At 42.5% G+C, this 24,938-nt stretch overlaps 1 protein-coding gene across 2 annotated transcripts in view; it reads left to right on the forward strand.

Annotated features, from left to right (window-relative positions):
• gale (UDP-galactose-4-epimerase) overlaps nt 1-24,938 on the forward strand; it is a 30,178-nt gene that overhangs the window by 3,531 nt on the left and 1,709 nt on the right. The window contains exons 1-7 of one of the 2 annotated variants that reach the window (XM_052086501.1): nt 21,353-21,484; nt 22,511-22,634; nt 22,717-22,832; nt 23,140-23,253; nt 23,421-23,597; nt 23,686-23,799; nt 23,884-23,950. In XM_052086501.1, coding sequence (XP_051942461.1) covers nt 22,514-22,634; nt 22,717-22,832; nt 23,140-23,253; nt 23,421-23,597; nt 23,686-23,799; nt 23,884-23,950 — 709 coding nt within the window. In that variant the 5' untranslated portion in view covers nt 21,353-21,484; nt 22,511-22,513. Of the gene's footprint in view, nt 1-21,352; nt 21,485-22,510; nt 22,635-22,716; nt 22,833-23,139; nt 23,254-23,420; nt 23,598-23,685; nt 23,800-23,883; nt 23,951-24,938 lie in introns of those variants that run through there. The other variant, XM_052086502.1, reaches the window with a different exon arrangement.

Consider the following 24,938-nt stretch of genomic DNA (forward strand, 5'->3'; position numbering starts at 1 on the left):
GGAGCTGAGCCTTCCTCTCAATGGGCCCGTGTGTGCGTCTGTGTGTGCGGGCGTGTGTGTGTGTGTGTGTGCGTGCATGCGTGAGTGTGTGTGGGTTTATGTCACTTGACTACAGGTACATACCGCTGTTTTTTAGTTAATTCTTTTTCAAATTTAGCACTTCGAGTTTGGTTTTGTTTTTATGTAGTTATTTCCCGTTTCTAAAACATTACTGCATGTGTTTTTATTTAATTGTTTGCTTATACATTTTATTTTTACAATCTTTCTCACTTTCCCTTTGTCAATACCGACTCCGGTCATTTCTGTTGATACTCTTTTCATATCACAGCTTTGTTGAGACCTTGATGGTATTTTAAGGAGTTCCTCTTTCTGCCATGCTAATTTCCTTGGAAGTCAGCGCGTGGGCCGCTGTTGAGGCCTCAGCTTGGTTCTACTGCGCATGTGCAGCGTTTGCTTGGCGGCGCGTGCTGCCCCAGCTTGTACGGGAAGCATCGGCGCCTCATTAGCATACAGCTGCAGCCAGGAGGCCTCTTCGAGCCTGTTGTCACCACCCCCCCCCCCCCCACTCTTTTTTTCCACTCGCTGCGTTCACTTTTTTGATTACTGCGATCGTAGATATGCGTTTGAGATGTTAAAGCTTCCTTTTAATCATGTGCTGGGTAAATATTTGAAAAGCCTGCAGTGAAGCTGGCCTCTGAATTGAGTCAGGTGCTGTTTAAAAAAAAAGACCACTCGAACATTGTTATAGTAAAGGCTAAAGCTGAATAGACAATGTGTTTATTCGCCACCTGCACTCGCACTGTCTATTCAACTGTTAAAAGTTGTAATTTATTATATTTTGCTTCCGAAGAGATTGAGAAGACAGGAAGGATATTTTATTGATATGTGGGAGTCTTTTATGGTGGTGGTGGTGGGGATGGGGGTGGGGGGGGGGGGGTACAGATTTTCTCATCTGTACCTCTCTGCTTCATCATATTTACTTCTGACTTTTGGGTTGGCTCCATCAGAAGCCCCAGATTTTGTCAAAATTCTTGTTGGTTCATATGGGACAAGCATGTCTGAGAAGCATTTCGGTGCTAATCAAGAGAAAGTGTTACAAACCAGCAGAGAGATTTGGAATTAAATTCTCTGACTTAACAGGGTAGCCAGTGTGAAGATTTTAGAACTGGTGTTATAGGGTTGTATTTCCTGGTTTTTGTCAGGACTCTTGCAGATGCATTCTGAACGATCTGCAGATGACGGACAGTTTATTAGAAATCCTGTGAATAGATGGTTCATCTAATCTGCTGAACATAATAGCATGTACTACTATCTCTAACTCCCGGTGCATTATCATTCCTCGGACCCTGTTGATTTTATTAATGGTAAAAAGCAACAAGAAGTTCCAGATTTAATGTGGCTCAGGAAATTTAAATCTGAATCCAGAATGAAAACAAGAGTGAGAGACAGAAGATGAGAGCTCACACTCTCTCTTCTGTTTTGGGATCCAAACTTAAAGAACTCGGTCATTTCTGTTTTGCTGGAGAAACTTTGCTGAAACCAGTCATTGGTTTGCATAATGCAGGGAAACAGTGACTGAGCCGATCTCTTGATGTTAGTCAAATATACATTTGTGTGTCTTCTGCGTTGTTAGGGTAAGGTATTTGTTAGTTTCAAAATTTCGGCCCAATGGAAGCATTTTGAGATGAACAGGAGAGGTCCTAACATGGAGTGGGTACAGATCTACCACGGATGTTTCAGTGTTGAATGTTGTGTAGTTGCAGTTGTTTATAAATGACAAATTGAGAAGTCATTGTAACAGGGAAGCAAGTATCCCTCCTGACGATTGTAAAGAAGCCCTTAAGAAAGGCACCGACGCGACCATCCCTCGCTCAACGGGCACACACTGTTGGTACACTCTTTTTATTCTGACACCTTTCCTTGCATGCCTACATATATGTGTTGTCTGGTTATTTGTGTGGCCACTTTCTATTCTATTTCTATTTCCCCTTCTATTCAGGGGAGCTAGAATCTGTCCCAGCTGACTGCAGGCAAGAGAGACGACACTGGTTGAACTGGTCGCCAGTCGCATGGCACAGAGAGATAGACCGGCGTTCAAACTTGTATTTACACTATCGCTGAGTGTGAAGCGAACCAATACTGCTTGCATTGAAGTCAGGCGAGAGTGTACAACTTCAGTGACTGTTGAATTCCCCCATGAGGAATTATAAGGCCCACACTATACATTTCAAAATGCCATATCTGGTTACGTGAGGGGGTCAAACTATTCCAAATGCTCCGTATGATGTTGTGAAGTGTTACACCACTGCAATCTACACCATCACAGAAATGAACATGTCATTAAGGTAGTAATCGTGTCATATTCATGTTTGATGAGGCTTTTGATTAGATCAGGCATGCGGTCGTAATGTTGTGGCCGCTTCAATCGAATTTCCCCACAGTTTGTCAAACATTTCCGGGATGGCATTTTTTACATTGACGGCCTTTATCCCCACCGCAGACGCCTCCAAATGAACGATCGGCAAGCGAAATTGAAAGTGCAATAGGACAGGGCTCTAATTGGTGCTCCCTACATGGCCGTCTTCAATGCACTGTCAATCAATTATTGTAATGCATTAGCCGAGGTCTTGTTCTTGCTGCTCCTTTCCATGGAGAGAGCCAGCGAGGGACCCAGATTTAATAAGGCTGGCTGTGGACACGGCACAGTCTCACTCTCAGCCTCCGTGCTCGCGCTGAGAGCGTATGAGCAGGTGTCAAAAACAGAACAAAAGTTATGCCATGACTGCTTTTGTGGCTTGCAAAGGCAATAAAAGTTTGCCTCCACATTATTTTGTGTCTATTTCTAAATGTCTTGTTTGGAATCCACTTTTTGTGCACAGGCTCGTTCTTCTTCAAATGGAATTACACAAAAATATCTTTCTGGTATCTGTTTTTCTTTCTCCCCATGTATGAACATTCCTTATCAGCATAGTGTCTTCCGTTGTTTAGAAAGAAAATAATTGTAACCTCTGTCGGCTACGTTTTATTCAGTTTCCTTCATGATGAAATTTTTTTTTCACCGGGTATATTCATGCAAGCTTGTTTGAGATCCACTACACGAAAATCCTTCCCAGTTTGATTTTGTTGTCATGGTGAATGTATTTTCCTGTGGTGTAGAACTGTATTTGATTATAAAATGACAAAGGAGAGCATTTGATCATATTTTCGCCTCCTTGTTTACTGCAGTGCAGTTCTTCACTGCTAAAACTGCTAAAACGTCTCGACTTTTAAGAATGGTAGTATTTGTAAATACACGATTATTTTTTTTTAGTGTCCTATTCAACACAAAGTGGAGGTTTTCTCACACACTTTGTAGTTAGATGGTGTATTTGTGCGTACCGCTTAAAGAGTCCTTTCATTGGTTTCTCATTTAAGAGCTTCACACACTCAACTATAAAATAGTCCGAAAAATGATGAAGGACCAAAAACACAAAAACAGACTATAGTGTTGTGAGGTGTGTGCAGTGTTGTTTTGACAATCATGCTCTTTAGCATGGTCCTTAAAACCCACTCATTGGCCACACCATTCAGTACACGCAAGAGCTGTATCCTAATGTCATCAAATTATTTTCAGTTTCATGTAATTGTACAGATTTTAAATTGATAGAAGCCGTCATTGAGGTATTCGTAGAACAATGTTTTGTTTTTCACTGTGTGTGTAACGTTAGCTTGTGACATACGGGTTGAGTGAACGCTGGCGCGTTTTGGCTGCCGCTGCTCAACCCGTATTGTATTGTTTGGTGTTTTTTTTGTTATTGTAAAGTGTCCTTGGGTGTCTTGAAAGGCGCTTATAAATAAAATGTATTATTATTATTATTATAAATGTGGGAAACATTTTTTAACGACACCACTTCACATTACAGGCCCCAATAATAAACCATTTTTAAATGTAGCTCTTCTGTATCTAATGTTTGGTCGGTGAAGCCAACGATGAACACGTGACACTTAGCAGCAGACACAGCATGTGAGCTGAGGCTTTGTGTTCACATCCGTGACAAATCTAAGCTAAGTGTTGCTGAAGATGAGTTCGGCATGGACAGACACAGTATGAGCAAGAACTTTAAAGGGACAGCTAATGCATCTAAATGTCACATTTGCTTCTCTTCCAGAGATGCTATTATTAAACAAAAAAAAAGTCTTGCATATCAGTAGCTGGACTCCCAGGGGCACGTTTAGCTCTAATTTCCTCATCAGAAACATCAGCGTGTCTCTCAATAATCTCCACAGTCCATTGGTTGTTTGGGGTGGGGTCCCCTGGCAGAAAGCATGCCATGGAATGTTAAACACTAATTCACCTCTGAGCTGCCGAGGTGGATAAAGTGATTGTTCTATCTGGGAGCTGATTAAAGCCGCTCCGGCCGCTTTCTAACCCCCTCCTTGCGTTCACCTCTGACGTCCATCACATTCATTTCTGTATTCATGAGCAGACGAGGAGGCGCAGGGTGCTCGGAGGCCATATTACAGATAATAAGGCCAGCAGGCTTCGCATTTGCTGCCACAGGTCCCCCCCCCCCCCACCACCACCTTCCACCCACCCCCGGCACAGCTCATTCAATTACTCCACAAGAGTTCTCAGAGGCGCAGCTGCACAATGGGGGTGAAGAGCCGTAAATTGAAGTCCATACATGGAGAGACTTGTGCACACACATTCAACCGCACTCGCATACACGCAGATACAAAGAAGACGCACTGTATCAAAAGAGAGGGCTCTGCCAGGTATTTGACCTACATTTTTCATATGACAACGGAAAAAAAGGCTCTCTGAAGATGGCCATGATATTGATAATGACTTCTGCAATATTCGTAGATTGCAAATATGAGGTCGCCATTATCTTGATGAAAGTTTCTATCACGTGGGAGCATGAAGGCTGGACTGTGGCTCACTAATGGGCCCCAGCCCTCACTTATCTGCTTTTCACTTCCACTTATTCATTTCAATGTGGTTGCAATTTCTCTAGAATGTATACTGTATCCCTTCAGTTTCCCTTTGAAAGTGCTTTCACGAGATCTGGGCGATGCTGTCTGATTGCTGTCCATGGTGCTGAACCCAAAGTCAAGTCCAGTCAACACCAAATATCAAGCAAGCCGGTCGTGAAGTCATGCTGAGATCTTGGTGAGACATATTGCACAGGTGTTGATGAGCTAATTATTTGTATGAAGCGTATTTAGACGAAGGGAACATCAAACGCACGCAGGATGGGTGTGACTCTTACGAAATATTGGAATGATAATAAAATTATTTTTCACTGATCATAATCCCCCCCCACCCGAAAAAAAAAAAAACAAGAGTGTGTGTGTGTGTGTGTGTGTGTGTGTGTGTGTGTGTGTGTGTGTGTGTGTGTGTGTCTAACAACAACAAGAACCATTAACTTTGTGCAGTTTGTAAATAGCTGCTTTATGAACTTTACTTGGCCTAGTTTACATTTGGGTTTGCCACACCTAATATGGTGGACATGCAGCAACAAGAAATCAGAATCAATTTTCTTGGCCAAGTATGTAGAACACACAAGGAATGTGTCTCCGGTATAACACGCTGCATTAGTAACATCATAAACAAGGACATGACAAATAGGGATGGAAGGACATTTCGTAATGTAAGTGAACCGTAGTGTGGCGGTACCATCCAGTGATAACTGTGAGACAATGTGCAAAGTATCAAGCAGAGCTAAAGTGATCTGTGGTAGACTACAATACTATGACAGTTGTACAGTTGGTGCAAAAAATCATTGAACCATTTTAGAGTGACCAGGAGCAGTATTTGTTGTACAAGAAGAGTGACTTACGTCAGTGACTGTTTAGGGAGTTAACGGCTAGAGGGAAGAAGCTGTTTAAGTGTCTGCTGGATTTGGTGCGCATGGATCGGTAGCGCCTGCCTGAGGGGAGTAGCTGGAAAAGGTGGTGGGCAGGGTGCGGCAGATCCAGGAGGATTTCAATGTCATTCAAGGTGCAGTCCCTGTACATTTCTAAAGTAAAATCATGGTCACAGTTTTTTTTAATAGTATAGTTATCCGTTTATTGTCTTTCAAATTATTGTCTATTCAAGTAAATGCTAATAAGCTTGAAGTTTAGTTAATGTTTGGTTGGATCTAGGTTAGCTCAATTGTGAGCTAACCTACTTCGCTCGCCTGTGTCTGACAAATGAAGGTAGACGTCAGAGATGTTGTGATGAAAGAAAAAAAATAACTGTTCTTTTCAAAAACAAAAGACACACAAAATTGATGATTCAGATGTTGAAATGTTAACAGTATGAATTGTCGAGTCATGTTGTTCAAGTCAAGTTGAGTCTTGACATATATACACACACACATATATATCCATCCATCCATCCATTTTCTAATCCGCTCACCCACGCAAGGGTCGCAGCAGGCGGGGGAACACCCTGAACCGGTTGCCAGCCAATCGCAGGACACACATAGACGAACAACCATTCGCACTCACACCTACAGACAATTTAGAATGTTCCATTAATCTGACATGCGTGTTTATGGAATGTGGGTTGGAAACCGGAGTGCCCAGAGAAAACCCACACAGACAGGCTGGAGTACCTCTACAGTGTGAGGCGGACATGCTAACCATAAATCTGTGATACAGGGAATCTGCAAAAAGTGTCATACGGCGAGGGAGGATTGTACACTGTCTCTGCAGCTCAAGTCTCGAAGTACTCTGACCATCACACAAGCCCAAGATATGTTTATTTGATCTTTGTTTATAGGATGTACGATTTTTCAAACACGGCCCTCCCAGAAGGTGAACACTCCTCATTAGACAGGCTAATATGCTTTTCCGTATAATTGTGCTGTTTCCTTGATGATTAAATGATCGCCCTAATTAGACGAGAATAATAGGGTTAATCAGACTCTGCTCATCACACTTGCACACTGCTATTCCTTCAAAAATGAAAGGAAAAGATATAGTACTTGATTAATTATAACAGCCTTTTCATCAAATAGGCTGCACCCCCCCCCCCCCCCACCCCCCTTAAAATTAATATCATGTTGTAAATGGAAGGAAGGAGCGGGCCGGACACAGACAGATGAAAGATTTCACTCAAATTAATTAAGCGCTAATTATGCGGCAGGAGTTGGGAGCAGTTTGCATAATGAGCTCTATCAAAAGAGATCAGTCATCGAGAGGGGCTGTGTTGAGTTTCAATGCAGCTTTCAGATGATACGCATGAGGTGAAACTACATGAGGAGCAGTGGGCAGCGGCTTCAATCACTTTTCCAGCTTAATGAGTGTTTATTTTGCTTTTTTGAGACAATTTGAAGTCTTAAGCATCTTGATAACTCGACAACAAATGTGCCCCGATAGTTGTCAGTATCAGTGGCGAATGCTGGTCTGGCAAGGAGGGGAAGCTCAATTTCGGCCTACATCATAAAATGTGTCCGTTTATTTTTACGCGAATTCTACTCTGCGTTCCTTTTCAAAAAAAACAAAAAGGTTGCCTTCGCGATAAGATCGGTGATTGGCTCATTTCGCTGTCAATCAAAAATAGACAGATCATCCAATCATCATGCAGAAAAGCTGAGCGTCCGGGCTAGTCCATAAATGCCCACTGTCCATAGTCTGCCAGACACGCTGGAGCGTCCGATGGGCGGGACAAAACCAGCATTTATCCAATGACTCGTCTCGTTTCAATGCATTGGGACAACCTAACTAACGCTCCAGACGCCTAGTGTCCGCGCGTCGAAAGCTCAGTGTCCACACAGTTTAAAGCACAATGAAGCTGCAGGAATTAATGAGAAGAGAGTTGCGTCGTAACCAGTAAGAAGCTGATTCGGAAAAAAAGTTGAGCGCGTTGTAGTGCATATTTAGTCAATGACATGTACACACAATTGTTTGTACACGCATGTATTTGATCACTTATTTTTGGACATTTTAGGGGAAGCTGAGCTTCCCTTGCAGTCTTAAAGCCATCGCCTCTGGTTTCTATGTAATTCATTTTTTTTCGACATTCCCTGATCGACAAAAGGCAATAAGAAACGAATGCACCTTTAAATCTGAGCTAATCACAAACGACCTCAATGCCCTCTCCGGGGAGTCTTAAAGACTTGACTCACCTCCCACCCCAATTGTTGCTCTATTCCGTTATTGCTGATCAGGGAGTGCATTGTGGCTGGCCGCGTACACACTGAAGTGAAAGGGATTAAACGGACAAAAAAAATGTCTCTCGCTCTTTCCGTCTTAATTGCCTGTTTAATCGCCACCGATGTGCATAGTGCTGCGCGTGGAGTTGAGTAACTTGAACTGATTTGCAACGCAGCAACACACGCAATCATGCGCATGCCGGCTAATCAAGGTGTGCGGCTCGTCACTGCCCTTCAGGGTCTCCTCGAGGAATTACAAAGACTATGATTAGTTAATCAAATGAAGAACCCGCCGATGTCCTTTCTTCATTTGTGTGTACACCTTATCTGAATGGAAATTGTATCTTAGAGGGACTTCCACAAAACACACCTACGTGTCAAGGATCCTTCTTGAGCCGTGGCGGCAACGACACAATAAGATCGCTCGGCAATCATCATCATCATCATCATCATGTTGAGACAAGGTGGAGACTATTGCGTCTGTCGGTCCATGCGATGGATGCAATCACTTGGTCTGTGGTGGAAAAAGACAAGAAATATTCCCCCTTAAGATGACTGCAAGAGGCGGATTGTCAAGATAGTATTATTGGATAGTGGCGATAAGTCAATGGCAGACTTGTTACTCGTGAAAGGACGGAAGCCTTTTGTCTTGATGAAAGATGAACAAACACATGAGCGGGCCACAAGTTCAAATACTTTGAAGTGACATCGTTTTTATGACGGTAGAATAGACACCCAGTTATACAGTGGAGGTAAAAAGTCTACACACCCCTGTTCAAATGCCAGGTTTTTGTGATTTAAAGAATGAGACCAGGGTCAAGCCTTTTAAAAGCTTTTCCAAAAAATAAAGAAGTGGGTTTCTGTGGGTGCACAAGTGTGCACACCCTCGTTTGATTGGGATGTGGCTGTGTTTTGAATTAACCAATCACGTTGGAATGTTAAATGGCAGTAAATGCATTACCTCGAAGTAACCAAAATTTTTAGATGTTCAAGGAATGGCCCGATGGTTGACTGGTTAGCGTACCAGCCTCACAGTGCAGAGGTGCAGCGCTCGATTCCGGCTCTGGCCTTCCTCTGTGGAGTTTGCATGTTCTCCCCATGCCTGCGTGGGTTTTCACCGGGTACTCCGGTTTCCTCCCACATTCTAAAAACATGGATGACAGGTTCATGGAACACTCCAAATGGTCCCTGGGTGTGATGGTGAGGGCGGATGGTTGTTCGTCTGTGTGTGCCCTGCGATTGGCTGGCAACAAGTTCAGGGTGTCCTCTGCCTACTGCCCGAAGACAGCTGGGACAGGCTCCGGCACCCGCCGTGACCCTTGTGAGGATAAAGCAGATCGGAAAATGGATGGATGGATGTTCAAGGAGGCATTTCCTGACAGGTATTGTAGTACTTTATATTTTGCTTTCCATCAGAAGCCTCAAGGTTTTTACGCCGGTCATAATTTCAAACTGTACACAATTCCTTCTACCTTCACGAAGGCATCAGTTCTAGCTGAAGAAAAACGGCCCCAAGGCTGCCACCACCCTGCATCACTGTAGGTATGACGTTCTTCTGGTGATGAGCAATTTTTGGAATTTAAAACTAAAAGTTCAACCTCGGTTTTATTGGACGATAAAAAAAATTTCAGAAATCTCTCCAATACATGAAAAAATCTCTTACTTCCAACCTTCATATCTACCTACTCCATACCGACCGAGCTTCCTGCCTCTCAACCCACCTAGCGAATATGCCTTCAAAAGCTGGGTAGAATTAATTTTATTCTAAAACAAAACAACCGAATGTGTAGAATCTTTTGGGTTACCTATGCTTGAGGTTAAAGGCCTCATAAATATCTGCGGTTCACACAAAAGTATTTAAAAGCGCGTACCCTTTCATTTTTTAAAGATGGATGACAATATTATTCTTTCCAGAAGTCATTGTGTCAAACTCTAGCACACGTTTGTCTGTCACACGCCTTGTGAGTGGTGTTGTTCCTAATAAGAAAAGAATTTCCCTCCATTGCTTTGTCATAACTTCCTTACAGGGGCAGCGGACTTGACCTATACCCACTCCCTTTAAATCCACTCCTATTATTTGTCAGTGACAGCCACCCCTTGCATGGCAGGGGCCTCTCGCAAAGGTACGGGGTCGTGGACGCCCCAATCCATCTCTGTCTGCCCAACGATTGATTGTGATTTAGTGCACAAGCCCCAGAGATGGTGCGTTTCCATTCTGATGAGCAATGGGTGGGGACCCCTTTGACTCACAGCACATGGCGAGCAGAGGCGAGGCTATGATGAGGGTCAGAGGCAGCTGGTGCGGAAAAGTGGGCTGCAACTGGGGTGCTGGACAGAGGCAAAGTGAGTCGGGTTGCATGGATTACAAGATCCAAAGTGTCAAAGACACTCCCTCACCCCCCGACTGACAGTCTGAGTCTATCTCTTTGCCCATCCATCACCGACCAGCAACCTTTTTGTGAGTTGCATCACGGTTGCGAGCTAATCATTTGATGATCAAACGGATAAAGGAAAAAGAGGAAAACTCTAAAGCAGCTGCAGCGTTGACAGAAAAGTGTTCAGATGGTGGTCATTCAGTCAAGGTGCATTCAGGAACATCCTGATAAAAAACCAGTAGACTTTGTTGTCGTGATGTGAAATGCATTCAAACTTTATTTAAACCCACATGGAATGGATGATAATTTAACCTGTGCACAATCATTGGGAAGTGACTCCGAGGAACAATACATCCCCATTTCTCCTTAATTTTGGAGGGTCCAAAGGCACAGGCTTTATTTAGTCTGCCATTTTGTTAAGAACGTAAATCTGCTTCCAAAAATAAAGATCTGATCTGTGGGAAAATGTAATGGCCTAGGTTGTGAACATAAACCTTAACTTGTCAAGCCTGTACGCATGTTTGAAAATTCTGTACAGTACATGTTTTCCCATTCGGTGGCCAGAAGCGTTACTCAACTGAAGAGAGTACCAGACATCTATTAGAAGTAACCCAAAGGAGGAAACCTGTATTTATCCCAATTATTTTTTTAAATAATGATGTTAAATAGTGCAACATTGAAATTTATAATTTCCCTGCTTAATAGTATGTTGAAATAATGTATTGCAATATAATGTTTCCAATAATATGTTGTCGAATGTAATAATATATAATCTATGAAATGTATAAATGTATATACGTGTGTGTATATATGTCTGTATATCTAGATATACTGTATTATTATTATTATTATTATCATCACAGCCTCATCAAGTTGCTTCATTTCTAGTTTCCTCATAAAGGTGAAATACTGCAGTCATCCAAGTAGAACGACAACTTCTGAAATTCATACAAACCCCAATTTCGATTCAGTTAAAACGTTGAAAGTAAATTCGAACGTGCTTGCAAATACGTTTGAATGTACTTGTCAGCTTAAGGCTACAAACATTTTTTCCCCCACACTACCACGAGGTATTGACTTCTGCATGCGCGAGTTAAAAAAAAACTTTGAATTAAGTCAGTAAACACTGTTGAATCATAATAATTTTTTAAAAATTGTTTTTCCCATAATGCCATGGGCTATTGACTTGCACCCGGTGTGCCCAAACATGAGATAAAAGCCACGCACCCAGTTATCTCAAGCGCAGTGCAATTAATTACAAAGGTCCTGGTCTGGATCATCTGAGACCATTTCAGCTTGGAGCTTCAAGGCAAAGCTCTCAACATGTTGCTCAGGGCATAGTTAAACGTCTCTATGCTGCCATTTTCCAGGATGCCAGGGTGAAAGGGAAGACTTGACAACTCCCAACAACATCGAGAGCCCATCAGTCAGCTCTCTTTTGAAGTTGGAGTGGAGGCTCGGTGGGAATCCGTAAATGCAGAAGTAGTCGTCCTCCAGCTTCTGAGCTGCCCTCTTAGCAGTCCTGTCCTGGTGAAGGGGGGGGGGGGGGGGGGGGGGGGAGTATTTTCCAATTTCTTCAGCTGACCAATACTCAACACATACAAGCTCCAGAGAGGAAGAGGTCTTAATGCTTTCCACTTGGGCCCTTTCGAAAGCTCAGAATGTTCTTGAGAACACATCTTGGACAGTACTTGACGTGATTGCAGATGTCCTTCTCCTTGGCATTTCCATGTCCCCCCCCCCCCCCCCCCTCCAAAGAAGCGCCTGAGAGTCAGCACCCTGGTGCAACATTCTCAGTGATTTATACATTCCACCAATTTTTTCCACATTTCGTGATTTATTTTCATAGACGGCAAATTCAGAAATGCGGAGGATTTCTGATTTTCATGCAAACCTCACCCCGCCTGTTTGAGCACGCCATCTTTTGTATTCCGATTTAGCGAGGGTGTTGTCCTTTGACATGCTCACAGCACATCTTCCAACTTTTGGTGCAACATACTGGTATTTAGTGAAGAATATCGGCGCACTCTTCTGTTTTCCTGTCTGCGCTAGCGTGCAATCTCTGTGAAATCATTTTTTGTTACACCCCTAATAGTATAATAAAAAATAGTGCGCTGTATACTTTATAGTGTCCAGTGTCTAACCTCATCTCATCTCATCTTCCGTACCGCTTGATCCTCACTAGGGTCGCAGGGGGTGCTGGAGCCCATCCCAGCCGTCTCCGGGCAGTAGGCGGGGGACACCCTGAATCGGTTGCCAGCCAATCGCAGTAGTGTCTAACCATCATGTTTATATTTAAACAATCTGAAGCAATGTTACAGCTTGAGGGCGATAACAAGAAGGATGCAGACCTTTTTTCTTATTTACCAAAATCGGAATGTACAATGATCCCTCGCTCTAACGTGGTTCACTTTCCGCGGCTTCGCAGATTTTTTGTGTGCAGTTTTTCAATGCTTTTAACCCTTAATCAGAACGCATCGGCAGTGCCGCATGTCAACAGTACAGTATTCCCAAAAACTATTATAGTTATTTTTTGAAACCTTTTTTTTGTAATTGGGCCTGAAAACAGGTTTTGGTCTTTGATTTCGTTGTATATATCGTTAAGTATTGTATGATAACTGTAAAAAAAATTAAGTTCACTACTTCACGGATTTCACTTATCACTTGTTCTCTTTGGAACTTAACCCCTGCGATAAACGAGGGATTACTGTATTTCGTAGATTTCGCACGCGCACACACACACATACACACACGCACACACGCACACTCATTAAGCCTTATAAAACAGATATGCCTTGGTGGAACACGAAGACAGTCACACACATTGAGAGCCATGGCGACCACAAACAAACTCACACACACACGCCACACACACACAAGCCTGATAAAACAAGTATTCCATGGGGAAATTAAACACATGGACTAGCTTAAGAAGAGCTGAGGTAGCATACTGGTCACTTTTCTATCTGACGGTGACAGTGGTGTCCATCCACTTGCTTAGGTCACATCATCTCTAGCAAATACCAGCTGATCCAACTGGGCCTTTTATAATATGGAGCATCACATGCCTGTGGTCTATAAACACATTTTTCACAAGCCAGAAGTAATTCTCACATATTGCTGTGAAGGCGTCAAAGTCAGTAAGTCCAAGTTTGTAAGCGGTCAGCTGACTTATGATCAGATGTGTGTGCAGCGCTTTGAGGTCAGTGTTTATGACTCAAAATTATGGAAGAGACTGGGCAAAAATGACATTCATGGCTGTGTTCCCAGGCAATACTTAACACATATGAAATGTGTTACATAAATATAACACAGCATTTCATAAAAAGGACACGGTCCCAACAGTCAAACATGGTGGTGATAGTGTGATGATCTGGGGCTGCTTACTAATTCAGGACCTGGATGACTTGCTGTGATTGATAGAACCATGGTTCCTTCTCTTCTCCAGAAAATCCTGACGGGGAATGTTGGGTTATCCATTTGTGACATCAAGCTGAGGTGCACATGGGTTCTGCTGCAGGACAACCCGGGGCATGTTGACCATCAGGAATTTTGGAATATTCCTGAATGACCAGTCATTTCCCGGCCAAAATTGCCACTCATCACGTCTCCCACGCACCTCCCTCCAGTCAACGGCTGGACTTGAATCTGATTAAAATGCTGGGTTGTTGCTGACTTAAATCAAATCTGTAAGAAAGAGTGGGCTAAAAACCTCTCCATGGAAATTAGACTCATTGCTTGATTTCAGTTGTTGTTGCTGATGGTGGCCGAACCAGTTATTGGATTTAGGGGTCAAGTCTTTTTTCACACAGGGCCAGGTAACATATCATCTATATATGTAAATAATCATGCATTCATGTATTCATGTACTCATATATATCATTCTTGTCATTAAATGTATTGTGATTTATGCTTGAATTTATGTACAGCACTGGTTGTTTTTTTTAGTGTGCTCTATAAATATGTTGATTTTTCACAGATTTTACTCAACTGACCCTTAATAGCATGTTGCTTAGATTCTTAATACAGTAGAATTACTTATGTCTTCCTTTAAACATACAGTTAAATTCATCAAGAAAATGCAAAATAAAAAAATCGTACTTCGCAAGGAGACACGTACGCATGTTACGTTTATGAAATTATACACATGTACCGTAGTTCAATCATCAAACACAATTTTCGTACCGGGAAACGCTGCACTGACATGCAGGCCCAGCGTGTTTGTTAATGATCAAACATCAGTGTATACAAAAGTGCATGGTGGCACCGGTTGAATTCCATGAAATAATAAGGCCTGCCAATGTTTAATTTTCAATCTTGACTCTGAAGGTTCCATCGCTCAAATGTAAAAATCACAGAGGAGGCATTATGCCTATTACAAATGTTATGTTTTTATTAAATTCCCATCAGTTGCTCCAATGTCCCAGTTCTCCTCGAGAAGATCCCTCCAAAAAACACATCTTACAAACGATCTGATTAGATACCAGAAGGAAATGGCTTATCTGGAGGAAACAAAATCACTTTCCAACGTCATCATTACACCGGAGCAGAGCTTAGAGAGATTTGCATCCCAGTGCTGGAGGGAAACAAGCTGTCAGTCTCGCTTTCCCAGGCCACTCTGCAAACAAAGTCTGTCAGAAGATTTAGATTTCAAACCGAGATGCTGTGGCGTTCAATATGTTCAGTGTGCGAGAAGAAGTGAGAATTTTGGTCAGACCACTCGTGGCTGTTTCACCATAACAAGCAGACATCACACTAAAATGGAAATTAAAAATTATCAGACGATTTCAATAATCAATGGAATGATCGATAGAATAATCAATTCTAAAATTATTCAGTTGAGACACCCCTAATATAATAAATTGTTGGTTCACGTGGCCAACAATTATTTTAAAAATTGAAGAAAATATTGAGTTCGACCCCTCTTTTGGCAACTGCAGACGTTTGGATATTTTTTGGTTATTTTTTCGTTTTTCTACTTTTTAGAGTGGACAAGAGGACTTAGTTCAGTTCTCATCTTGGCACATCTTGATAGACTTTCCTTTGTGCACGAGGGATACGGGGTGGCACGCATGGGGTGCCACCTGGGGTTAGATTTTGGGTCCTGGGCTTTGAGTGCAGAGATTGCATATTCTACTTGTGCTCATCTGAGTTTTCTCTGGGTACTCCGGTTTCCTCCAACATTCCAAAAAATATGCACGGTAGATTAATTGAGCCCTCGAAAATTGTCTCTCGGTGTGATTGTGAGTGTTGAATGGTTGTTTGTCTCTGTGTGCCCTGCGATTGGCTGGCCACCAGTTCAGTCTGTACCCCGCCTACTGCCCGGAGTCAACTGGGATAGGCTCCAGCATGCCCGCAACTCTCCTGAGGATAAGCGGCTCAGATAATGGATGGAGGGATCATAGCTCATACAAAACAACAATTGATCACAACGTATGTTCTTTCATCATTTTCATGTGAAAACTGCCCAACAGTGAATGAATCCCCCTCAATTGTTAAATGCATTCATGTTAGTGTCAAAAACCAAGATTTGTGGTTAAAAGAAAATACCTTATCATCATTAAGATGTGAACAATTTACCTGAAAGTTGGGATTTCGTTTTAGGTGAATACAAACATTCACGTCTGGCATTCAGTTCCATAGTTTTTCATCCGTGAGGTGGTGGCAACACGAACCATTATATATTTGTAAAATGCAAATCTCCCCGCTGTAACTTGCTGCATTTCGTCGATGTCACGACGGCCCCCAGAAGACATGCTCAATTCGTAAAGGGAGCGGCAGTAGTGAGACGCCAATTCTCAGACTTTCCATGTCATCTTGTGTTGTGCAGAATTAACATAGTATAATAATGCAATGTAAATATGTTTGAGATCGAATCCCACCATACACAACAAACCACACCATTATCAGTACACATCATCATCATCACGCATTAGGGAGTGCAAGGGGTTATGATGGAGGGGTGTTGCAAATCATGAAATCCTGCCAAGTGCTATGATAGCATTGTTTCATATAAGTCCTCGGCTAAGCCTCAGCTTCAAAATCAGTCCAAAATCTGGCCTTGGAGGCAAGTCCTTGGTCCTTGGCCTTGCCTCTGAAAATTTTCCACGTCCTTGGCCTCGGAGTCAAGTCCTTGGCCTTGGCATTGGCCTTGGCCTCGGGCTGCCGGTCCTTGGACACAACACTGGTCTTTAACCCAAATACCTTTAAGGTAACGCTCCAGTAAATTCATTTTGAAAGCAGCGTTCATGTTGTGTATTCATGCAGGCCAGCACATTGTCAGTGACAGGAAGTTTGTCAGCCAGGTGAATGTGTGGCAAGGAACCCGATCTGCTGTTGACAGAACAGGGACAGGTGCTCCAGCCAACCTAATCCATACATGCATGCTTGACTCAGGCCGTCCATGAAGGTAGGTTGATTCAAAGCTTTAAAAGACCACTTTCTGCATTTCCCAGGGCTTTACCTTGACTGTTGCCATGATACCAAATTATAGTAATTGCCCATGGCCTGCACCGGGAAATGAAAGGAATGTTCAATGTTTGCTTTGGTAATTCCGCAAACATTTTGCCACACACAAAATTAGTGGACATGTTTGGAAAATGTTTCACAACAAGTCACATGGCAACCTAATTCAGTTTATTCGAACAGAAGATTCATGATGATTATTATCAAATCTATGCCCACACAGCCCCTAAATGCCAAATAAAGGTTAAGATGCAGATCACTGACATCTGGTTTGCTCTGATTAGCAACGAGTTCTGCAGTGGTCTCACCTGTCATCCACAGCCCAGTGGATGGTAAACACCCTTACTCAGACCTGCAGGGGACAAGGAGCCCATCTGGTCAGCCGCATTAACAGCCACCTTAAACAATAGCTTCCAGGAAAAGGAGAAGGGTACAAGAGGCCTTATCAGCCAATAAAAGTCGGCTATGCATGACATTTAGCGCCTGATGTCTGATTTGGCCTCATACAGGCTAACCTAGTGGCTACATCAGCCCCTGGCAATAAAACAAAACGCAATCTAGCTGAGTTTTGAATATAGATTGCCTTTTGAATAAAAACATCTTGTTGCTCTCGTAATTTCTCTACAAATATGTATTAAGTGGATTACGCCTTAGTGTTGACCGCTCAATTATTACTCGTAAAAAAATAAACTGACAGGCTGCTTTACTTATACCACAATTCCCTTATTTTATTGATAGAGTCAGAGGAATATTTATTTTTTGAAGGGTGCAGGGGGAAATCCCAATTACTTATGAAACGAGTGGAAACAAGATCATAGATTAGAGGGTGAAAAGGGGGTTGTGGTTGTTGGGGAGGGGTCGTGATGGGAGGGGGAATCACCGCGTTCAGCAGTTGTTTGACTGAACAGCGCCATCGTGTGGTCGTGTTCAATAAATCTGACAGTGCGAGAAAATATCAAACGATATATACAGTATATACAGTATGTACAGTATATCTATCTATCTATCTATCTATCTATCTATCTATCTATCTATCTCTCTCTCTCTCTCTCTCTCTCTCGCTCTCTCTCTCTCTCTCTCTCTCTCTATATATATATATATATATATATATATATATATATATATATATATATATATTTAAAATTTTAAATTTATAGATATATATCAATGCCCCCCATCCCACCCCACCTTTTTTGTTCTTGTTGTTGTTGTTATTGCTGCTGCTGCTGCTGACTATAGCTGCAACCTAGCATGTCTCCAAATGAGATGTGAAGAGCGCAAAAAGGGAGACAAAACACTGCAGAAATGGTCGGGGTGGGGTTTGAACAGCAAGCAGTGGGCTCTCTACAGCTGCTGGCACTAATGAGCATAATTACCACAGTAATAACATTAGCCTATCTGAGGGAATGGAGGAGAAGGACAAGTGGTTGTATTGATGTGTGTGTGTGTGTGTGTGTGTGTGTGTGTGTGTGTGTGTGTGTGCGTGTGTGTGTGGGTGTGTGTGTGTGTGTGTGTTGACCATACCATCTTACTTGTAGCCTCGCTCCCCTTCCCTGAATCTCAATATCTCTTTGTTAGCCCACAATAATTGTGTTTGGGCCTCATATCCGCCGTATCAGATTGGAGTTTGTACAAGGTAATTAGCAGAGGAAGGGAAGCCTCCACACCAGTAGGACAAATGCCCCCATGACATCATTGTTGGAGGGGGAGGCATCACCCTCCCCACCCCACCAACCCATCTCCTCAACCTCCGATTCATCTTTCATGTCATTAAGTCTCGGAAGGAGCGGTGAAAAGGGCAGCAGCAAGTGAAAGTGGTTGACATTGTAATTTTGCAGAGTCTGGATTAAGAATGATGGAGAGAAGAAAGGGGTTTGCGAGAGATTTGCGATAAGATGGAGAGCTGCGGTGTCGCTGCAGGCCTGTAATCTCCAATCAGCTTTGACCAACAGACAAGCACGAGAGGAAAGTTCTCTGCGTTAATGCGGCTCGCTTTTCAGTGGGGGCTGCTCCATCCTGGTGGGAGTCGGGGGGTGGCGGTGAGGGGAGGATTAACTGGCACTCTGGTGGAGAGAGATGAAGAGAATCAGATGGGGACCCCGCGGATGGTCACACCCTCGCTCGTTCTTTCCATTACCTTCTCCCTCTCTCCCCCATCAGTGAATCAAAGCACCGTATGCTTTTAAATGTGATTCTATCCAATTAACACACGCTTGTCATTTAAGGGTGGAGTCAATATGCCAGCAATAAGAGTCAAGATCTTGCCACAAGGTGCAGTGGAAAGGTAAGCAAAGTTTGGATTTAAAGATCAAGATCTTTTTCTTTCCTTTTGGCTCCTGTTGTCTGCTCTATTTTTCCCAACCTTTCCTGAGTCAAGACAAATATTTTACACTCAAAACATCAGGGCACCACCAAATCAAAATGTCACAAAATATATATCTGTGGGAAATCTGGGCTTGTGGAGTTGAACACAAAGCTATTACAGTATCTTGTTGTATGAATGGCCACAGGAGGACAGCTGGTTAATTGTGCTTTCTGCCATCTAGTGGAAGATTGCTCAATTGTTTTGCCTATCACCATCCATCCATTTTCAACGCCGCTTATCCTGAACAGGGTCGTGGGGGTTGCTGGAGCCTATCTCTCTGCTGATTTAGGGCAACAGGTGCAGTACACCCTGAACTGGTTTCCATTCAGTCACAGGGTACATATAGATACAAACAATCATTCACACCCACATCCACACCACCACTGAGTGGGAACTGATCCCTTACTGCCCTTGCACACTCCAGGCAAATGTTTGGCTACACCATCAGCGACTGGTCACCATACATTGTTGTCAACGATCGATGGACAAAGAGATTATTTGGGTCTTCATTGGCAACAAAAAAACAATTAGGTCTTCACATCTCAGACATTGATTGTGAAAATGTTCCTTCTTGTTAGGGACATAAACAAAGGCATTGCAAGTTGTCACTGTTGGCATTGTGTGTATTTTATTCCATCATGTGCATTTTTTCCCTTTGAATTAAAATGAAGGCAATAATAAAAATCTAAACGATAACATTGATACAAAGAACACATGCACACTGAAAAAAAAACGTGTCAAATTTACTCCATTTTATTTTGTCAAGTGGCTGTGCATGGTCCAGTACTTTGTAGAATAATCTGGATTCAAATACCTTTTTAAGTGGATGTGTACTAGACTTTACTACTTTACTTTACTAAACTAGAAGTTTTTGAGCATTTTAAAGTGCCTGGTGCTGTGAAGTATATAGATCTGTGACAATTTTTCAAGTAAGTACAGAGTTGGAGCTACTATAATTATTGGGGGAATGCTGTTCCACAGGGGTGTGCCAAATTGCAAAGAGCCACAATCGATTTGGGTTACTGTTGTTGTACGATTGGCTGGCAACCAGTTCAGGATGTACCCCGCCTACTGCCCGAAGACGGCTGAGATAGGCTTAAGCACACCTGCCTCCAGATAATGGATGGATGGATGTATTGCCATTATTTCAGGTCATCCCAGAACTAGGAATCTGTTTGGGAAATGAGCTTTTTATGTTTCAGGCCTAATGCTTTGAAATGTCTCACTCAACACCAGACAAGCCTTCTCAGAGTTTCATTATTCTGATACTGTACATTTTTATGATGACTGAGTGATTCTGATAAGGACACCAAAGGCACTTAAGAGATCATATTAACTCCCAAATAGTTTTGAGATCCTGGAAATCGAGGTGGAGTAAATAACAGAATATTGCAATAAAATATGAATATAAATTTGTTTCCAAGTCTTCTTTTATGTGGTGTCTTATGTAGACAAACATTATTCACGTTTCGCTCTTTAGTTAAGTTCGGGAAAACACTGTCCCTCAGATAACATCGATCAATCGTTATAATATGGAGTAAAATGATTGAATGGTTACAATAATTCGTATATTTGATATGTTGATAATATTTGTTTATATATGCATTTATTTATTTTTACAGTGATTAAGATTATGTACCTAACGATTGGTGACGTGGGTGAGACACATGAAACGTGGCACTTCTCCTGTCCGCTGCCATGTCATCGCACTCTCAGGTAAACTGGTTTACAATCACTCTTCTGTGTGTCAAGGTGAGGGCTGGGCTTAGTCTCCTGATGAGCTGGCGTCAGTGCCATTAATTACAACGGGAAAAGCTCAAGTGTTGATGCTGAGCCTTTCAAAATAAAATTTAATTTGTACTATGTACGGACTATATTGCGATGTTATCAATAGTGGCTAGTATTTGAAACATGTAATTATTAACTATTTTAAATTTTATTGAACAATCGCATGAATTTATTTTCACAATGTTGTGATTTTCAATGCGTCAATTTATACTTTGAAGCTTTGTATATCGGAAGTCACGTTTCAATCGTGTACTTCATTCCAGTAAACGATTGAAAAGGAAGTAGACTTCTGCAGGGAAAGCGCATTTGTACCTTGTCCATTCTACAGTTTTATTTCGTTTCACGACCACCGGAAAATAATCTATGTGAGTATTTCCACTCCAAAATAGCCCTATATACATGTTTTTGTCATTGTCAAAGACGTTGGTAGCTGTCTTTGAGTTTTGCCTCTAATTTGTCAGGTTATATTACAGTACTTAGGTTTAGTGGGTATATGATGACTATGGTGACACGTATTTAATTAAAATAAGATTTGACTAAGTAATAATGGAGCGTATTATCAATCTCGCTCTCTCTATCTCACTCATTAACTCTTGCTCTCTATAAACTCTCACCAAACTCTAGAATCGAAACGATGTAACCTTATCCAAACCCTGAACTGACGTCTCGCTGTTAAAAGCCCACATTTTGTATAGAATGCGAGAATTTTATATTCATGTCTCGCGGCAAAATCTGAACTGCTTTCTGATGTAGTCACATGTACAGCCGTGGGGTCGATGACGAGACATCATCTTTTCTGAAACCTCCTCTGAATGAAACAAGCCTTGATATCGCCTCCTACTCGACGCACACTTCCGACTCGTAAAGTCCGAGGTGGTGAATGAATACGCCAGTGTTTCCCCTCGTCTAGTCTCCGAGCCGAACAAACTTCATTACCCTGCAGAAAATGACAAGACAGACCACAAAAGTGAAGCCTCGTCACAATGGTCCCTGTAATGCAGGGGCGTCTCTAGGTTTTATGGACGAGGGATGAGCATCCAGGACATGGACAGTATGGCCGTGAACGTAGTGCATGAGCACAAAACTTTACAAACTGATTTGCGCGCGTGTGTGTGTGTGTGTGGGGGGGGGGGGTGTGACAGAATTAATCTCAATGTACCATAATTATAGCTATCCCTTGGGGCGCACGCAGGATCACTGACAGCCCTCTTTTTTTCTTGCTAGCTATGTCCTCAATGGGCTTTTGTACAGAAGGTCCTATGCGTTTTCCCATAGATTCTTGTGAAAAAGGGATCTCGACCTAAAATAAGAATAATGCAAACAGAACATGAAACATTGACAATACAGTAATACAGTCCTAACTATTCCTACATACTGTATTTGATGTGCAGAGAATGGCGGAGAAGGTGCTGGTCACAGGCGGTGCAGGCTACATTGGGAGTCACTGCATAGTGGAGCTTATTGAAGCAGGCTACAAGCCCATTGTGGTTGATAATTTCAGCAATGCTGTGAGAGGTAAGCTGCAATAGGTGTGTGTGTTTTTTAGCCAGCTATGGTTTTTATCTGTTCACAATGCATGCATGTGTTACGGATGAAGGAGAAGGAAGTGTGCCGGAGTGTTTACGTAGAATAGAGAAGCTTCTGAACACCAGCATTGAGTTTCATGAACTCGACCTTCTGGACAGAGCCTCCCTGGAAGAAGTCTTCAAAAAGGTAAGCGCGTCAATCCAATATGCTTCATTCAAGTATATGAAATATACAATTTAGGATACTCTTCATAACAAAATATTTCTTCACTGTACACCACAACTGGGTTTCCTTTGCGTGTTATCTTCGCACGCAAACCATCTTTATTAGCTTACATTGTTACAAAACCCTTTTTCACCTCTGTCATTTTCTCTTACAGTCAGAACTACATCACTTTTTCTCAAGTCGCTGTGCCTCCCTTTAAGTTCTTTTGCTAAGTTACACCATGAAGACAATTTAGCGTGAATATTTTGAAATCTCATGTGTGTCACAGCATTCGTTCAGCGCCGTGATACACTTTGCTGGCCTGAAGGCTGTTGGAGAGTCGGTGCAGCAGCCATTACGTTACTACAAGGTCAACCTTACCGCCTCCATGAACCTAATTGAGGTCAGTTTCACCCAACTGAATGTGCAATGCGACTTGATCACAGTTTGTGCAAATGTTTGTTGTGTGTGTTATTCTAGCCTTGTTTGTGGCTTGATTAACTGACTGCCCGCCAAGCATCTGTGGTGCTGCCTGTGTGCCATCATAATGTGCAACCATATGCACTGCAGGTGATGCAAGCACACGGCGTGCACAATCTGGTGTTCAGCAGCTCGGCCACTGTGTACGGAGACCCTGTGCTTTTGCCCATCACCGAGCAGCACCCTGTCGGCAACTGTACCAACCCTTATGGCAGGACCAAGTACTTCATTGAGGAGATGATCAAGGACCACTGTAAGGCCGACAAGGTACTGGGCTGGAGGTAGAGCGGCACTCACACGTGCATTGAAGAACATACTTTTTCTGATGGTTATACTGTGTGTACTACATGAGCAGAGGTGGAATTCTATATTGCTGCGTTATTTCAACCCCATCGGTGCTCATTCCTCTGGCCTCATTGGAGAGGACCCTCAGGGCATTCCCAACAATTTACTACCATACATCGCCCAGGTACATGAATGGTTTGACTTGCAGTTTAGTTGCAGATGATGATGATTCGTCACATCATGTCTTCATAATATGTCTTCATAAAAGGTTGCTGTTGGGAGAAGGAAGTGCCTCAGTGTATTTGGAAATGACTATGACACACTGGATGGAACAGGTATCAAATACTTAATCTAGTTTAAGTCAGGTGACACATACCAGTTTTTAAACAACATTATTGGATTTTTAAAATGTGAGTAACTATTCCCCACATGACCGGGAACAAAAAAAAAATCTTGTTACAGAAGACAGTCAAGTGAGAGTTGCTAGGTCTGTCTGAATTTGTCACAGCGTGCGGTCCGCCAAGGTTGCATGAGAAGCAACTTTAATTATCCCATCTAAAAACAGATTCACCTATAATTTTTGGTAACAATTAGAAAAAAAGAGTAGCACAGTTGTGCCCTCTCTTGACGAGCCTCCACTGGAAGAAATGTACTTGGTATAATAAATAAAATGTTTAAAAATTAAATAACGGAGGCTAACTGTTAGCTTATCTGCTAACTGCATTGCAGCGGTGAACTGCTCTTGTCATTTCCGCTGAAGGGAATTACTTGGTAGATGTATGAGACTAGTGATTCTTAACCTGGGTTCGATCAAACCCGAGGGGTTCGGTGAATCGGTCTCAGGGGTTCGACAGAGCCTCTGCCATGGAGGTTAAGACACGCCCAACTCAACATGTCAATTAGTTATGACACGCCCGCTTGGCCATTACTGGCTGGTTCATTTGTGCACAATTAAAAAACTTGTACTTTATAATTATACTAATTGTGTTTACATTGTTTTCTCCTTTTAATAAATGCGTTGTTTATGTCTTGAATTTGTAAAACAACAAAAATCATACTCCCCCCCCCCCCCCCCCCCCCCCCCCCCGCTAATGAAGGGTGCATATGAACCGGTTAGGTTCAGTACCTACAAGATTAAGAACCACTGTATTATACAAATACTAAACACAACCAGTTGCTCCTCCATTTGAAATCTACAGCGCAGGCTTCAGAGCTGCGGGGTCTATGGCTTGATTGAACTTGCTGTCAACTGTCCATCTTATATTTTACTATATTGCTAATATGGAACTGGTTTAACGGTGGCAATTTTTGGCCTTGACTGTT

The sequence above is a fragment of the Hippocampus zosterae genome, chromosome 14 (assembly GCF_025434085.1).
Source record: "Hippocampus zosterae strain Florida chromosome 14, ASM2543408v3, whole genome shotgun sequence".
Lineage (NCBI taxonomy): Eukaryota > Metazoa > Chordata > Actinopteri > Syngnathiformes > Syngnathidae > Hippocampus > Hippocampus zosterae.